Genomic DNA, 19,151 nt, shown 5'->3' with positions numbered 1-19,151 from the left:
CTTTCATGAGTTTACACTGTTGCTTTTGCTTGCCTTTTCTAGAGAAACCGAATTCTGTCTTCAAAATTGCTCCTTCGTAAAAGCAACAACAACAATGTACTATCCCCAGTTAGAGTGCTATAAATATGACCACAGTCTTCTAAAAGAATATTGCTTTTGAGAGGAAGTGTAGCTTTATGCTCTTCTCCATTTGATTGCCTAGGATATCTTCACTGTAAAGAATAATGTAATTTAAGATTATATTTATATAGACCAGAGTTGCCAGATAGAATACACACTGTTCAGTAAAATGTAAATGTAAGAGAAACAGGTTAATAGTGGAAGTTCCAACTCAACTTGGCGTTCTGTATTTCACCTGCTTCCATTAGCAACCCCAATATCGGCATGCTCTCTGCTCGCCTATATAGACTATTTATTGGCAGTCTGTATCACAAAACTCCAAGAGTTTGAGCCGTTTTGAAGAGGAAGACTTGCTGTCTCTGAAGAGACAGATGAGAAGCTTCTGCCCCGTGCCTGCTACTGCAACCTCCCGGATCAGGCAGCTTTCCTGGAAAGAGATTCAGAATCTATTATGAGTGTAATCATCATGAAAAAATTTGATGAGAACACGGCACCACGCTGCATAATAACTTTAAGTAGAAAACCCAACGCGGTGGGATTTTCATCAGGCCTTCGAGTGTCAGGAGAAAAAGAGTTCCACACTCAGCGAATATAGATAGGTGTGTTTGGGGTTGCGTTCAATCCAATTGTGCGTGGGGGCTGAATAATCAGGAGTGACAGCCTAGGCACTTTCTCTTCAAAGTGATTTTACAGAAGGTACGGCTTCCTAAGGAAAGGATGCCCGCCTTGCCGGTAACGCTGAACAGGCATTAATGTATCCCATTTATTGGTGCTGGTGTCATGAGCTGGAGTCACAAATCATATTCGGGTTTTAAGAGCCACTCACGGCTGCTTTGGGGGAAAGGGGCTTTCCTAGGATAAATGAAGCTTCTGAAACTTCTCAAACACTTCTGCAGTTCCCTCAGAGAGTCTCTGAGGGTCTTTGCAGAAGGATCTCGCTTCACTTTGCAAAGCCAAAGTAAACACAATGAAAAACAATAGTCTAGTTTTCCTCAATAAGGCATGGGGGTCAAATTTGAATTGGGCTATGTAATTTCAGCTTCCCTTAATAAGGCCTTTGGAAAACGTTGGAGAAGCAAGTGTGTGATTTTGGTCTTGGCTCACAACTTTGATACTTTTTTTCCCTTAATGTCTACCAAGGGTTTTCATAACAGATCTCCTCCCTGAACGACGTGTTCCATGGTTAAGTAATAGATCCAATGCTGCAGGGTGCCAAATTTTCCAGCGACTTTTACTTTCCAAGGGAGGGTTAAATAGTTCTCTTAATAACTTGAAAGAAAAAAAAACTCAAGGTTTACCACAAAGTTCTTAGTCACAAGTTAAATGGTTTCAGCAGTTTGATTGTTTTGAGCCTCTTTCGCCCTAGAAGGCTGAAGCGTAAGAACCGTTCTAAAGCTTCGATACTCTGAAGCTGAGCGCGGACTACTTGCGTCAAAGCTTATAACCATTCTCTCTGACCGGTGCAATTTGCCAGCTACTACTTAGTTCCACTTGTCACCTGTCACCTGTCAATCATCTTGGGAACATCTAAGGATCTGACTCATGCATCCTCTATGCTCCCACCATGCATATCAATGCTCTCTGTAGAGAGTTAGCTATCATTCTCCGATGAACATTTACAAATACAGACACATAAATAACACTGTGTGTGTATGTGTGTCTGTGTAGCTGTAGTTTTCTTTACCATAAAAAGCTATGCTTTGAGTGAGCAGGAAAAAATATTTTCTTTAAAAAGGAAACTCAGAATCAATGGCTGTACTAAATTAAACGCTCCACCGTGCAGCTCACTCTTGTCAGAGTGGGTCGGCATTGCTGTCTTGTGCCTTCTGCCTGCCTAGTCCCATGACCTCTTCCGTATTGATAATGAAGCAATGAGCTTTTTCCTCATGTTCTTCATCCCGTTTCACTACTGTCTATGCCATGTATGTGTACATATGTGTACGCATGCCTGAGTGGGGGTGCCCATGTACGTGCAGGTCCATGTATATGCAAATGTGTGCGGAAGTCAGAGGACAACCTCAGGAAGAGTTCCTCAGATGCCATCCACTTTTATTTTGTAGACAGTCTCTCATTGACCTGAAATCCGCCCATTAAGCTAGGCTGGGTGGCTAGCAAGTTCCGGGAAAGTGGTGCGTCTTCATCTGTCTCCTCAGCAAAGGGATTACAAACATGCGCCAGCACAACTATTTTCTAACATGGATTCTGGGGGTTGAACTCTTGTGTTTGCAAGGTGAGCTCGGGAGCCCTGTGCTGACTGAGCTATGAGCCATGAAGTTAGTTGATAAGAGAGTGGGTGAGCTCACAATTCAAGGCTTTGGAGTATGTCCTGTGACCAAGCCCAGCTCTCTGTCACTGGCTGCCGGGGGCATGTTTCAAGCACACACTGCATGACCTATGACCAGAGATCCTCACAGGACCTTTCTTGACCTTTCTCTCTCTCTCTCTTCTCTTCCAGGGATCTCAGTAACGAAGAAGACACACACATGTAAGTAATGCATTTTGTTTCTGTCCCAAGTTTTCTGAAGAGTTGGAATTCGCGTATGTCTGGCTGCTGTGGCCCTTCGAGCATAAGCCAATGTTTCATGGTCAATAGTGGTCATATTTCCAACCTGTAGTGGTCGGATTTGGCACATCTCCACCTGTTCGTACTGAGTGTGTGTTGATGAGCGCGAGGTCAGGCATAAGCTGGCGAATTCTGGTGTTCCAAGCCACAAATCTTTAGAGTCACCACAAAACCTAGCCAGGAGGATCAGTTACTTATTGCTCACCTCTTATTCTGGATCCTTCTTAGAAGAGTTTCTAGAAAGCCCTGATTTCTTTAAGCTTCTCTCTCCTTTGCCTTCCCACTAGCTCACATGTGAGGTTGTTTTGTTCTTCTGTCTGTGGAGCAGAGATACTGAGGGGATAGAGGCGCTGTTGCACAACCATATCACGCTCCGTGGGGGCCCTGGCAACCGGCATTGATAGCTTGGTGTGGAACTGTGTGCTGGCTCTATCCTCTGTATTCATCCCGCTTCTCAGGGTCAATCGCCTTCATCAACTGCCTCACTCAAATCCCACCATCAACTTACCAACGCATGACAGAGGAAGGTGCTGTGATCTGCAATCGGAGCAGTGATGTTTGACTGAGCCTTGAACTGCAGGATGAAACATTGTATGGCTGATGCAAGCAGTCAACCTTCACTGTAGTGGACCAGCATATTATTTAGGCTTTGAATGAATGGAGTCTTTAGAGTTTGATGAGTATTTTAGACCACGGAAACATGCTACCTGTGAGATGTGTTCGGGCATCTTCCTAAGGCCAGCATTGGATCTATTTTTTTGCACAACAGAGAAATGACATGGATATATCCCCACATTTTTCTTCATTCAACTTTTTACATTTTTTTTAATTCCATGTGAATCATGGGGCGGGGGGAAGCAATATCTATGCAACATCAAAATAGTCTCACTTGTGCCTCAGTTGATTCTCAAAATCTGCTCTTGGGTTTGTCTGTCTGTCTTTCTGTATTTGTAGAAAAAAATAAGGAATTATCATGTTTATTTTTTAAAATAAAAGACGTATCTTGTAATGAGAAGCTGCCTGACATTTAGGGCCCAGTCTTACAGTTCCTCCACGTGGCTCTCATAGCTCTCCATGGGATTGCTTGTTTGAAATACCACCGAAGGTCCAGCCCAAGCTAGGTGATGTGTGGTCAGGATGGCACCTCCACAGTTGCAGTCACTGTTCCCCCACCTCAATCAGGCGAGTCTGTGACCCTTAGTTTTTGGGGGTTGTTCTGTCGTTGTTCTTGTTGTTCTTGCTGTTGTCGGTGCATAATTGAGCTCATGCTGACTGAGAGATTGACAGCGCAGGCCACTGAAGTCCTCTGTATATCCGCAGGGCAGGCATGGTACAGAGAGCTTCCTTGCACAGCCTTGCCCATGAGCTCGTCCCTGGCCTGGAGGGACCCACTCTAGAGGTGGTAAGTAATCCAGTCTTTCTGCTAGCTCCGTCCTGGGCCGCTCCCAAGCAGGGCCTGTTGATTGTGCCTACTGTTTATGGTGGTTTGGGGTATGGACCTCTCGCCACTTAGCTGCAGACAGTTGCATTGTGGATTGGCTCTTAGATACGCAGACCACAAAACCCAGTTCAACTCTATTAGATATGAAGAGCCTATCTCGAATGATGACGTCACAGAAGGCAGAGACCACAGATGTTGGTATTGTATAGACAGTCCATCAATAAACACATTCAAGATGTTGCATCACTGAAAACAACTTATGGGCCTATATAGAAATCCATGGAGGGATTTAGGGAATAGCCTAAGAGTGGTGACTAGAGAGGGGAAAATATACTTTAATAACAGACGATTTAACCAGGTAGGCCTTTCTTCAAAGGCTTAGAGAATTTCATCTCTGTCAACCTTAAAAGTAACAGCCAGAATAGTGGTTTCTTTCTAACCTTGAGAGTCAGTCTGGGGTGTCCAGCCTTCTGACCCCTCTACACAACATTGCCATCCACCACGTTCACACTTGGAAACCTCACAATTCAATTGAGTTATTATCAAACTGTTTTAAATAAGCTTGTGTTTTTGCATGGGGCCTCATTTATAGCTGCCCTGGGCTTCATGAGTCCTGAGGGTTGCAGGTTGGACACCCTGGAAGGCTTACTAAGCATGAGGTACCTGTAGAAAAACTCAAAGCTCCTAAGTGACCTTGACTGAAAGATTCAGGTCAGATGATGTCAGGATGTTTGGGGAAGGTTAAGATGATGTTTAACTTTTCTGTGTGGGGGAGATGCCCCAAAATAAAATATCCCCATGGCAAGTTGGAAAGAATAGCACTCAGGCTGTGGACACAGGACTGTGAGCGTCAGGAGAGATTTCACTCTTCCAGGTGCTTGAGTTTGGAAGTCCTCTGTGCCATCAGAATTTAGATTGCTTTTGTCATCCAGCTTGACAGGTAGCCCTTCATGTTTCTGGTCTTAGCATCTCTACAGGGCCCACAGCAGGAAAAGAAAACCAATCAGTTCTTTCTTTAATACTCATCACCCAAATGATTTCTTCCTTAGACTCTGTCAGGATTTTCCTTGAGAAAGAAATTGTCCTAAAATGCTTTGCGGTTCTCTCTCTCTCTCTCTCTCTCTCTCTCTCTCTCTCTCTCTCTCTCTCTCTTTCTCTCTCTCTCAAGTTGTTAAATTTCAGCTCCTCTTAACTCCTCTTGACATCTGTTCTTCAAGAAGTTTCACTACCAGTGAAGTATATGAAGTCATTTCTGTACTGGTGCAAGTTTTTCATTTTTAGCCAGGGTTCTGGAAACCTTGGCCAAGCCTTGACTATATGATAGTTTACAATCCAAGTCACCCTGAGTTAGTGATTTCAATCAGGGCTTTCTAACTACCCTCCAAAAGAGATTGTTCAACTTACAAATTAATATATGTAGTTGCCAAGTGTATCATCAGACCAGTGTGTAAGGTCACGTGTGTACCACTCCAAAGTGGAAGAACTATATAGTGAACCTGAATCATTGTGACACTCAGGTGTGAGCCTGCGCTCTACACACACACACACACACACACACACACACACACACACACACCACAGTTTGGGGCAAACCGAACCACAAATTTCATGAAAGGACATGAGAATACTAGCCTCCAGGAAGTGCCTTAGAGACTCGGGTTCTCCCGTACACTGAAGGATGCCTAAAGGTTGGGCTGGTTGACTCAGGGGAAAAAGTGAAAGCTTGGGGGTTTCTCGTGCTAAGTCATCATGCCCAAATTGGTTGAGAAATTCTTGCGTCTGTAATGGTTTGCAATTGTTGATAGGAAATGCTGTCATTAGGTTGTAGAATGGGAACATGGAAAAGCATCTTTACTTGTGGGATAGGGACATTAGATCAATTTCACACTGTGGTGCGGAATTTCAATTTCGTTTTCATGGTAATTACACAGCACATATCTGGCTGGACACTTGCAAGAAGATGTTTACTCTTTGTTTGTTTTGAAGAAGTGTTCCGGTTTCTTTTCCTGATAAAATAATACTGAGTAGATAATATCTTCCTTCTTTCTTCTTCCTTCTTCTTCTTTTTCTTTTTCTTCTTCTTCTTCTTCTTCTTCTTCTTCTTCTTCTTCTTCTTCTTCTTCTTCTTCTCCTCCTCCTCCTCCTCCTCCTCCTCCTCCTCCTCCTCCTCCTCCTCCTCCTCCTCCTCCTCCTCCTTCTTCTTCTTCTTCTTCTTCTTGGAATCAACTGCTATTTGGGGTTTTTAATTGTCAAGGACAACTGGTCTTTCATTTCTGACTTCTTAATCTGCTTAATTCTGCTTGAACAATTCTGTCTTTACTAAAATGTTGTACAATGCCAAATATGGAGCTAAAAACCTGCAATGGGAAGGGAAGTTAGAGGGATGGCTCAGTTGTCAAGGGCTGCGCTGCTCTTCGAGATCACCCAAGTCTCATTCCCAGTATCCACACCTTTAACTCCAGCTCAGAAGATCCAACATCCTCTTAGAGACTTCGTCGATACCTGCATTCGCATGGCAGATATATACACAGAGAGAACCTAACCATACACATAAATAGAAATTTAAAAGGAAAAGAAAACATGCAATAGACCAAGTTGATTTGTCAATTTTTCATACAACCTTCCCTGTCCCAATGCCAACAGAAAGATTGTATCCAAAGAGTTCAGAAATATTTTAGTATTAACACAAATTGCTGCTAGCAGATAAGTTAGTACATCCTTTTATGTTTGGTTGTAACAGGCTAACACCTAAAGTAAATTATTAAAGCACTGTATTATTTATAAATAGATTCTGATTCTCCTCAGTCAAAATATTTTAGCACAAATCTGAATATTCCTTTAAGGTGCTAACTCTTATGTCCCTTTAAAAAGTGTTTATTGCAATCATTTAAAATAGAATAAATTAATGTATTCACCTTTTTAAATTTATCTATATTTTATTATTTTACGTGTTTGAGTGTTTTGCCTGTACACACACATGCCCATGATGGTCAGAAGATAGCTTCGGGTCCCCCAGGACTAGAGTTGTAAGCTGCCATGTGGGTGCTGAGAATCTAGCATTGGGTTCCCTGGGTCCTCTTCAAGAGCAGCAAATGCTCCTAATCACTGGCCCAACTCTCCAGCCCGGCATTCACTTTTTACCCCCAAGAGATGTGGCTTTGAATTTGACTTAAAGAAAATGAATTCTCAGGCCTCAATCTTCCCTCCTTGGGTCTTTGTGAATCCCACAAAATAAACCCAACAATTTGTTACAATTGTTACCGTCTATTCAGAAGAACCAAGAACCAGAAGAAGCCTATTTTCTACTTTGTTTTCCTTTCCTGGAAGCCACTCTCTGATTGTAGATTCTCTGCAACCTCAAACTTGAGGCTCGCTCACAGTGCACTAAAAGGCAGGCACCATTCTTGGCAAGACTACTGGAGGGTGCTTTGATGGTAGAGTTAAGGCTACCTTGTCAACCCATTTGACTCCCAGCAATTCTAATCTCAATTGCTGACAAGGTGTTTCATTAGGACATTAAGACAGACGTGAGCCTTCTTTAGTGGGCCTCTCTTCTCGTCACTTGGCTCACTGAAAAATTATCCAGAAAAAAAAAACCTTAAGTTCATGCTCATAAAGTAACTGGAAGGTTCATTGCTAGAACTATTAGCCATCCCATATATAAAACTTGATAACCATGGAACATGACCAAAATGCAAATGCTCATGCCTTACAAGGCTATCTGCTCTGTGCTGGCAGGTCCTTACCCTCAAAGACTCCATAGAATAAGAGACAGGGCTAGAGTAAGACATGGAGAGCAGGGGCATAGTAATAGGAAACAACCCAAGGTGCAAATATCAGGACAGCCATTCCAGAAGGTTCCACTCATGACCAGAAAGCAAGTTTAGCTCGAGCGTAGCAGAAAAGAAAAGAATTAGAGACCTTCTATACAGGATTTGGATGCTGTGATCCAAATATCTAGGAACAGTCAAGTAACTTCAATTATTTTACCTGGGACCCTAGAAACTGTCTATTTGTCTCCCTTTGTTCTCAGTCTGAACAATACCCACCTACTCCCTTCAAGAGTGACTGGATGAAAGAGGCCAAGGGTCTGGCAAAGAGTCTGGAAATGACTTCATTGTTTAGAGACAGTCTGTGTGGCGACAGCTCCACCCTCCCAAGTTGTTCTGTGGCCCATCGTATTAAAAATAAATGGACTATACTTGGCCCTGAGGGTTTGCCCAAAGCAGACAGTTTTCATAGTCTTAAAACCCAACTTCAGGGCGAGGACCTGCGACGGCCACAGAAAAGCTGAAAGTTCAGCATTTCCATCATCTGTCAAATGCTCTACACAGAGCTCTTCCGGCCATGCATTTCCACCTAGACCTCCTGGTGCTGGCTTTTCTGGGTTAGTAGACTCCAGAGTTGTGACCACTTTAGAAGGAAAGTTTTTGTCTTCCTTTCTATCCAAGTTTGCTTTCTATTGCTTTGATAAAACACCATGACCTCAACACCTTAGGGAAGAAAGGATGTTATTTGTTTACACATTCCAATCACAGTCCATCATGAAGGAACTTAGGGAGGGAGCCCAAGGCAGGAATCTGGAGGCAGGAATTGAAGCAGAAGCCATGGAGAAAGGCTGCTTACTGGCTTGCTCCCCATGGCTTGCTCAGTTTGCTTTTTTGTATACCCTAGGACCACCTGCCCCAGAGTGGCATGGCCCACAGTGGACTGGACCCTCCCACATCCATCACTAATCAACAATAAGTCCCACAAACTTACCTATAAGCCAATCCAATGGGGGCATTTTCTCAATTAAAGTGCCCCTTCCCTAGAGGACCCTAGTTCGTCTCAAATGGACAAAATCAGGACACTGTCTCATATACAGCATAGGTTCCAAGGGTGTGTTGAAGTAGTAACTGACTCTTTAAAATTCTGTCAGAAAACAAAATGATCTGACCTGCAAGATCCTGGTGTGTGATTGATGATTTATTGCCTGGTTAAGAAACTCTTCCTCATGGTTGGGCTGAACTTTGAGAGCGAGCTGGGAACTGCTCTGGAAGGAAGCTCTGTGGGTAGAGCACTTGCCATGAAAGCATGAGAACCTCAGTGCAGATTCCCAGCACCCATGTGTTAAAAAGAAAAGCAAACAAAAAATAGGGATGGCCATGCACACCCATAATCCTGGTGGAGGCGAGACAGAGGCAGGAGGATGTCTCGGGGTTCCTGGCCAGCCAGTCTAACCAAATTGGTGATCTCCTGGTTCCAAGAGAAGCTCTGTCTCAAAAAGTAAGACGGGAAGAGGCCAAGGAGGACAGAGAGCTGGTGTTGACCTTTGGCCTCCTCACACGCAAGCACACACATACCCACACAAATACACACACCAGATGTAGGAAGGAAAGAGAAAATGGGACAGGAGAGAGAGAGAGAGAGAGCGGAGCCGGCAGTGTGTGCACCACTGATGAGCCCTTCCCAGGCTGCTCGTTGTGTTTAACGCTGCCTGTCTTTATCTCCTTCCATCTTCTCGTGAGCTCCACTGACTTTCGCCCTTGCAACAAGTTTTAGATAAGAAGATGGATCCAAGGAATGAATCACTTAGCTTAAAGGAGTCAAAAAACTTGTTTACTCACCCAGCTGGTCATGGGCAGAGCCCAGACTCCGAACCAGATGAGACTGCTTGTTTCTGCGCATGGGAGAGCCACGCTGCCATCTCTAGTATGGGCAGCGGCCCATCCTTGGAGCCATTTGGTGAGAGGCCTTTTGCAGAGCCCTTCACAAATTCTCATGTGTTTCATCATGGCCATGGCTTTGTGATGTAGGCCATTCCTGCTCCGAAGATGGAAAGTGAGACACATAAACCAGCATGCCCCCAAGGACACAGGATTTAAAGGGTCCTAAAGCCAACCATCTTCTTTAGAGTAGTTCTCCCACTCTATAGCAGAAAGGAAAACTAAGCACAACATACTTATTGCTATAACTGTCTGGGGTTTTATTTCTTCATCCTTTTCTACTTTAGTTTTTCACTGTTATTATGTGTGTACACACACATAATGTCTGTGTACAGGCATGTGTGCCATGGCATGCATGTAGACATTGGAGGATAGCTTTGTACAATTACTTCTCTCCATCTGCCTTTGAAGACCTGGGGCTTGAACTCAAGTTGTTGGGCTTGTGCAGCAATCCCCTTCACTTACTGAGCCATCTTGTAGGCCCCTGATGTTGGTTTCATTGTTGTTGCTGATTTGGTTGTTTTTTATATATATATATAACTGTTTCGTGTATTTTCCATTGGAAGGGCCAACCTATTTCATGACAGGAGAATGTTACTCCCGCTGTATGGGAACAAGATGGTCTGCTGGCAACTATCCAGCCTTCCCATGTTAAAAGGATCATGTTTCATCTGCTTAACCTCCTAACTTGATCCTTCAAAGATGCTGAACAGTCAATATCACTGTTCATACAACTCAGCTGATCCCACGACAGGCACAGGCACAGCCCTTCGGAGGCTCCTATGCTTCAAGTCGAACTAAAGCCTCAGCCACTTAGCCACGTGCACGGCTGACGGCACGAACTGATCTTTCGCTGAAGCAAAGCCTTTCATTGTTGTCAGTGCCATGCAGAGTACGCATTCTTTTTTGGCTCAACCTGATTGTGGATGCTGAACATCCGATGACCATACAGAGAGTGTGATTCAGCACACACTGTGGTTTCCTTGAAGCCTAACCCAACCAAGCAAACAAGTTTGCAAGGCAGAGTAGTTGGGGAGTGGAAGGTATCTGAGAGATAAGCCGCTACAGGGCTGGGGAGATGGCTTGCTGATTAAGAGCACTTGCTGCTCTCGCAGAGGACTGGAGTTGGGTTCCCCAAACCCATATTGGGCAACTCATATCTGTAACTCTAGCTCCAGATGATCAGATAGTCCCCCCTGGCCTCTGTGGGCATCAGAGCACACACACACACACACACACACACACACACACACACACACACATACACGAGATTAAAAGTAGAGTAAATCTTTTTTAAAAGACAGTATTAGGTTTTGCTGATGCTTAATCTTACCTGAATTTAGGATTTGATCTTGATTGTAATCTCTGCAGGCAAGGAATGAAAATGCAAAAGAAGTAGAGATTCAATTGTGTTTGAAACGTGAAGAACACCATCACTCTATACTGACTTAAGCAATAACATTAAAACTTTACACCAATTTTTGAGTAAAATTGCTGCCCATATCTGCACTTTGTTGCAACTATGATTTTTATTTCCAAGCTAATTCCCCTCTTGCCTTTGATGGCTCAAGGTGCCTCCTAATAGAATGTTCTCTACTTGTTCCACTTCCGTCTCTGGGCAAATATTTATCCTATATAGTAAAGATGGCTACTTTCATCTTTTATTGTGTTGACCACCTAGCAATAATTCTAGCTTTTAATGTCTTAGTCAACAGCCAAGTGTAATTATTAAAAAGAAAAGTTGAGCCAGGCATGGTGACACATACCTGTCCTCCAAGAACTTAGAGGGCTGAGGAGAAGGAGATAGATTGTTGACAGTTTGAAGCAAGCCTGGACGAGAGTCCCAGGCCAGGCTGGCGGTGCCTCGCGAGACCCTGTCTCAAATAAACAAAGAAACAACTGCTAAATAAATAAATAAATAAATAAATTGTCGACAAGAAAGGGCTAAAACGTGATAAATTATGATTTAGGCTCAGGAAAGGGAGCTAATAAAGACACCTGGCATTTGCAGTTTTCACTTTGGGGGTAAAAAGATTTTATGATGGAAAAATCCTGAACTTTCATACCAGAACCTTGGGAAGGCAGACAGGCTGCACAGCAGACAGGAGCCGAAGCCTGTAAGAAGGCGGGGGAGGGGGAAGCAGGCAGGTTTACTAGCAGAGTCGCTCATAACTCCCAATCGTTGCTGAGAACTGCATGAGGCCCCGTGTAGCAAGTTCACCCGGTCCCCTCCATCTCTCCTCACGTACTCTACACCTCCTTCGGGAGACAGTGTGTGTGCATGTGGATACCAGGGGGTAGCCCTGGTCCTTGCTCCTTAAGCACCACTCACCTTGAATTTTGAGACTCTCCCATTTGCCTAGAACTTGCCAAGTAGGCACAACTGACTTGCCAGGGAGCTCCGGGGATTTGTCTGTCTCTGCCTCCCAGTACTGGGAGCATATGCCACCATGTCTGACTTTTTTATGAGACTTCTGAGGATTGAGCTCGGCTCCTCATGTTTGCAAGGCCAGTTCTTTATTGATTGACAACTATCTCCCTTGCCTCCCCTCTGATTTGAGGGATTCTTTATAGCAAAAGTGCTGCAAGCAAATGCAGGGCTGAGTTTTTGCTTACCTACTGTGCTTTAACACCTGTGAGCCAAGCCCACAGGTGGTGACCCAAGCTCTGTCTAAAACCATGGCCATGGGCATGATCACTAGGTCGGTTTGCTCTGTGGACAAAGATGTGGACCCACGTGACCGGAGTCAACTGTTACCAAGGAAGACATGGGCAATGGGAAGACATGGAGGTTTCCTTTCTCTCATGACCAATAGGAGCTACAGAACTCATGGGGAAATGCTGTGACCCGGAAACATTCCTTGTCTTCCCACCTTGTCACTTAGCATCATCTGAATCAGATGTTTCCTGCCTCTGCCCCTTCTCTGAGCCCAGGGGGAACCCTGGTCCTTAGCTGGAAGCTTCTTTGCTGCCTGTGCTTGTGATGGGCTAGTCTGACAGGACAGAAAGAGCCGGTCCCTTTCGCTCCGTCTCCCCAGCTGTAAGGTCTACTTGTAAGGCCAGTCCTCATCATGCCATTAAAATCAGAGGCATGGAATGAGCCCTAAAGCTTAAAAAATACATATGCACTTTGAATTCCAGGGCTAATGGTTCTCCTTGCTTGCTTTCATCCCAGGGCTAATTGGCCAGGGCTTCTGTGATACACTGGGAACCTCTGTCTCTCCAGCCCTTTTAACTCAGCTACAAATAGCTTGATAAAAATTTGAACCCCAAATTCCAAATCTTGCTCACATCTTGGGTAGATGAAGGAAAATGCACCGGGTTAGCCCCTTTTCATCACGAAGAATCTTTCCCTCAAACAACTGGAAAAAATGGGGGGAACTACAGTCTTTTCTCACAGCAGGTTTTTCCTCCTTTGCCTAAAATGGATTTCGATGGTTGCTCTTCAGGAATAGGAAGGTCCTGGCAAGGCGTGTCTACCCCCTGCCCTTCCTTTGGGCATCACCAAGTATATTAGGTTCATTTCTCTGTCTCCCTTACATCTTGTCTTTTTGTGTTGACAAAACTGAAAATCCAGCTCCCCTCCCCACCCAGTTGGGGCATTGTCATAACTGATTGTCACCAGTCCATGCTGTGCCTAGATGGGATCACACCAGCGCCCCTAGAGATGAGGCGAAAACTGAACTCTGTCCCCCGAGGCCAACGAAATAGCTGTTTGGTCCCTCGTGTGAAACTTCCTAATAACTTAAGTGGGCAGCCTGTGGGTCCCTGGAGGGCTTCTCCACAAGAGCGTTCCCTCTCTTTGTTAAGATTGCTTATTAAAAATGACTTTATAATGAAGCTGCCTCAAATAGCAGTTCTTTTCCTGGTTGTCCTTGAAGCGGCAGCAAAGAACCTCGAGACAACTGTCTAGGGTTTTCCTCCTTGTTAAAACTTCTCTGTTACCACGGGTGCTCTTGATTTTTAAGAAGACAAAGTCTAACTGACACGAGTCCCCATCCACTTGATTATGTCCCTTAACACCCCGTGCAAGGCATTATTGGTACCTTAGCTTGTCGGGCAGGCGCGGGAAACGAATTGATCTCTGTCGATTGAGGACATGTTCGTCTGCAGTGGAAACCAGACTGTTAGGAGTCCCCCAGGAGAGCAGAGCGGCTAAGAGATGCTGCTGTTAATCCAGTCCCAACTCAACCAACTCGGTGGTTTCAGGTGATCTTGTTTCTTTGGTCTCTGATTTCTCCTATTAACTAGCCACCTTCCTGCCATAAGGAAGGATCATAAAGAAGAATCAAATAATAATAAAGGCGAGGTGGACCTGGTGCAGGTTTATAATCCCAGCTCTGGGGAGAAGGAAACAAGGACCCCTGGAACTCACTAACGAATCAGCCTATCCTACTCGATGGGTTTCAAGTAATGCCTAAAGAATGAACTATGTCTAAGATTGACTCTGGCCTCTACACATACACCATCAGACTACACATACATACATAAACATACATATAAAAATTGTATCTTATTCTGTGTTAGTTACACTGTATATATTCATAACGTCTTTGTACATGTGGCAATTAGGAGATGAACAGAGTTTGTGGTGTTTATATAGTCTGGCAGCCTGTCTTTTGTCTGTACTCTGATTTATTTAACATAAGGAATGATAAAGCAGTTCTCTGCCGGGTTCAGCACTGGGCATATCTGCCTCCGACGTGGCATCCCAGTGGTCAGGCATTCTCAACGAGCGGTGCAGGAGAGAAAGAGCCACATAAAGTTGTTAGTGACAGACTCCATCTGAAACATTGGCCTCACGGTAGGCTTGTCAGACAGTAAATCTTTAGGGTGTTGAGACGTGGCTCGCACTGTACATAGTAGAGAGCACCGGGTGTGACTGCGGTGTGCACGCTGGAGAGCACCGGGTGTGACTGCGGTGTGCACGCTGGAGCACATGAGATGTGGTTCGCAGTGTGCATGCTGGTGAACACCAAAGCGAGAGGCACTTGTATGCATATTCCAACTGCAAAGATCAGTCCTGTCTGGTAATGCTCAGAATGACTGCAGACGAAGAATGTGCCTCAAATAACTGCTTCAGCGTAGTAAATACTTTACTCTCTAAGAACACCAGCATGCCGTATTAGGAATCCCAGATACACACAATACAATCAATTTTACAAGAAGAAAGAAACAAACACAAATTGACTGAATTCTCTTCTCTGAGACCAAATACTTTTAAAAGATCCTTACATTTAGCAATTGCTGCTTCTGTCTCCCTGGTAAAGATAAACAAGAAGGAAGGGGGAAATTGCTCTGGCTAGGCCTGCTGGCACACTCTTTTCATCCTATACTTGAGAGGCAGAGACTGGAAATCGACAAATTCAAGGCCAATATGGTCTAAATAGTGAGCTCCAGACCAGCCAAGACTCTAAAGTGATACCATGTCACATAAAAAGCACAAGGGTGTGCAACAATGTCTCTAGTTCCCTGTGTCATACTCATGTGGATATGTACATGAAAGGGAGGGAGGAAAGAGGGAAGGAGGGAAGAAGGGACCATAGGAGGGAACAAAGGAAGATTAGAATATACAGATACAGATTTTTAAGGATGTTTGTGTGTGTGTGTATCTGCACACTCATGTATGTATGGCCGGGCCCTCTCCCCACACATTTAGAACAAATAGTAATAGCCTTGTCACATATAGAAAATAATGTGTTACTTGAAATGGTGTTATCAGATTTACATCTTCTTACTTTGGCAATGAATGCTACCCCTAAAGACTTCATAAACCACAGTCTTAGCGTTCATTGCTTCCAGTGTTCCGTCTCACCAGTATCTGTCTCACCATAGTGAAGTCACCGTACCATTCTGAGAATCCAAACCATCTAAAAATCCTTCTAAAGATGGATTGCGCTATGACTGTTACTATCCTGTGGGGAGGGGAGTGACCTTGTAAACACAGAAACGCATTTGTTTTTGTAACTGGTGAGAGGTTTCTAGTAACAAAGTGATCAGATTTGCAAGAGAGAGCAACATTCTCAGTTCCCATCAGAGTGTGTAACTGTGAAGAAGGAAGCTCCCTATTAGAGAGTTGGCTGACCTTTCCAAGAATGGGAGGTAGAGTATTCTGTCAAGGGAAATTGTCTATCTTTGTCTGGTCTGTAGAGGAAAGAGTGATCCAAAAATGTTAAGCCATTTCTGAAGGAGACGTTTTGATAAACCCCCAGATTACTTAATTGAATTTCAGGGTAAATTTCCTGTTCAAGGTCAGAATATGTAGCTAGCATCCTTAGTCTGTCTGGTGTGGCTTATATGCATGCTGTCTTGATTATCAGCACTGTTGTTTTTAAAGCTGTTGTTGAGGCTGGAGAAAGGGCTTAGTGGGGGCTCCTGCGTGCAAGCAAAAGGACCTGAGTTCAGATCCCAGCACCCGAGTGAACAATCCAGGCCTGGCTATGTGTGTAATCCAGTGCTATGGGGGGTGGGGGTTAAGGACAGGGACATCACTGGGGCTTGAGTGAGAGAGTAGGAAAACTGATCTCTACTTCCAGACTCTGCACATGCACAGAGGTGTGTGTACTCACACACAACATGTCCACAGGTGTGTACACACAACATGTCCACAGGTGTGTACACACAACATGTCCACAGGTGTGTACACACAACATGTCCACAGGTGTGTACACACAACATGCACAGAGGTGTGTACACACAACATGTCCACAGGTGTGTACACACAACATGTCCACAGGTGTGTACACACAACATGTCCACAGGTGTGTACACACAACATGTCCACAGGTGTGTACACACAACATGTCCACAGGTGTGTACACACAACATGTCCACAGGTGTGTACACACAACATGCACAGAGGTGTGTACACACAACATGTCCACAGGTGTGTACACACAACATGTCCACAGGTGTGTACACACAACATGTCCACAGGTGTGTACACACAACATGTCCACAGGTGTGTACACACAACATGTCCACAGGTGTGTACACACAACATGTCCACAGGTGTGTACTCACAACATGCACAGAGGTGTGTGTACTCACACACAACATGTCCACAGGTGTGTACACACAACATGTCCACAGGTGTGTACACACAACATGTCCACAGGTGTGTACACACAACATGTCCACAGGTGTGTACACACAACATGTCCACAGGTGTGTACTCACAACATGCACAGAGGTGTGTGTACTCACACACAACATGTCCACAGGTGTGTACACACAACATGTCCACAGGTGTGTACACACAACATGTCCACAGGTGTGTACACACAACATGTCCACAGGTGTGTACACACAACATGTCCACAGGTGTGTACACACAACATGCACAGAGGTGTGTACACACAACATGTCCACAGGTGTGTACACACAACATGCACAGAGGTGTGTACACACAACATGTCCACAGGTGTGTACACACAACATGTCCACAGGTGTGTACACACAACATGTCCACAGGTGTGTACACACAACATGTCCACAGGTGTGTACTCACAACATGCACAGAGGTGTGTGTACTCACACACATGTTCACCTCTCACACATGCATTACACACATATTCAAATGTACACACACACACACACCAAACAGAAGAAAACAAAACCTCGGGAGTGGCCTTAAACACCACAGTTCCTATGGCTTTGTCCTTGGGATTCTTTGTAAAATATTCTTTGAGCACCGTGCGTTAGCTTCCCTACCTACTTCTGTTTATAACTTTTTCTTGAACCAAGAAAATACGAGGAACCAAATTATCCCCTGCAGGATCAATTCCTTGAGTGGAACCTTGCTTATAAGTGAGAGAATGAGACATGACCCAATAAAAGAATCTATTTTAATTTTAATTTATTTCCTGGTGGCCTTTATGCCTCCTTAGGCAATGACCTAACCAATTCTTTCTTAACACTGATTTTTTTTTCTTTCCAAGGTCAAAAAGCACTTTGCAGTTACTGTAAGAGAAACTAAATGGGTTTTTGGTTTTTTCTTTTTTTGCCTGTCACATAAAATCGGTTTCTTCATAGAAGATGTAAATTCTGGTTTTCTCAGCTTTTTAGTAACTCCTTTCTCATTAAAAATCTATTCGTAACAAAAACGAACAGGATGAAGCAAGTTGATCTCTGGAGCTTACAATGTTGAATTTGGGGTAGTCATTGTCTGTGGTACCCTCTTTCATCCCTTCTGCTTGCTGAGATAGATTGTAACTTACAGTGAGAGGAATGGGTTCCAGGCTATCCCCACTGTCTGCTACAATTTCACAGGGCAGCATGCAAGCAAGCTAAAGACTGTTCTAGAAGGCAGCCCTACCTAGAGATCTCAATGCTAGATAGGAATCGCTTGTCCTCAAATCACACTCTCATGAACGCACACAGGCGTGCAGGTACACAGGCGTGCATGCACACAGACACACACACACACACACAAAACACCACCACCCCTCCCCCCCTTAAAGGCACCGCCCACCCCCAAAGTCAACTCCTGATGGGTAGACAATAAAAGCATTTGCTGTGGCCTGATTGCCCGAGTTAGTTACCTAATCCTGCCTATAACTGGGGTGATTTCAAAGACGGGAAGATGTTCTCGTTTTCATTATGGGAGTCACTTGGGGACAGTATCACTTAGAAGAATATGTTTTTATTGCCCTAAATTACTTTACCTGAGAGCCTGTTGATGTGTTTCTCTTAGGTTAGATTTCTCGTGAACAAAATGGCCCATGTGGGTCCCATTTTCACTGTTTCTCCCAGGGCTTAAACTACTCCAGTGGTCAGTGAGTTGACAGTCGTTCTATCCCAGAGTCACAGTTACAAGAGAAAGTTCTAGAAAGGAGTTAGCATGCAATGAAACACAAACAGAGCCAGCGGAGCTTTGCACTGTGTATGATAGCCATACGTGGAGCCCACAGTAGAGTTCCAGACTTGGAAAACATCAACCCCCCCGATATCAAAGTTGAGCTGGGTCTGCTTCAGCCTGAACCAAGGAGGTTCTATCACAATCAAATTTAAATGGCATCACAATTCCCAGCATCTTTAAATAGATGGGTGTGTCCTGCATCGAATTCCCTGGAGAAGAGATGCTGAAATTCTGAAATTGGAGGGTGTACCCTTAAGGAACAATGCCCATGAAGAGGAGTGGAAGAAACAGGGTGGGAGGACCCAACTGCCATGCTGTGACAACCTAGATTCAGGAGGTGCCGAGGAAGAGCAGATGTGGTTCCAGGTGGGTGCCGAGGGATGCAGCCCTCACTGGGCAACAGCCATGCGCAGATGGCAGCTGTACACAGCGAGGCACCAAACCTTGGGCAGGGCAGGC

At 44.5% G+C, this 19,151-nt stretch overlaps 1 protein-coding gene across 1 annotated transcript in view; it reads left to right on the top strand.

Annotated features, from left to right (window-relative positions):
* Window positions 1-19,151, top strand: part of Rora (RAR related orphan receptor A) — a 732,627-nt gene that overhangs the window by 533,717 nt on the left and 179,759 nt on the right. The window contains exon 2 of the mRNA XM_075965361.1: window positions 2,576-2,605. Within this exon, the coding sequence (XP_075821476.1) occupies window positions 2,576-2,605 (30 nt within the window). The remainder of the gene's footprint in view (window positions 1-2,575; window positions 2,606-19,151) is intronic.

The sequence above is a fragment of the Microtus pennsylvanicus genome, chromosome 3, assembly GCF_037038515.1.
Source record: "Microtus pennsylvanicus isolate mMicPen1 chromosome 3, mMicPen1.hap1, whole genome shotgun sequence".
NCBI classification, from domain to species: domain Eukaryota; kingdom Metazoa; phylum Chordata; class Mammalia; order Rodentia; family Cricetidae; genus Microtus; species Microtus pennsylvanicus.
Note: the sequence above shows the minus strand (reverse complement) of the source record. Positions and strands in the feature narration are given on the sequence as shown.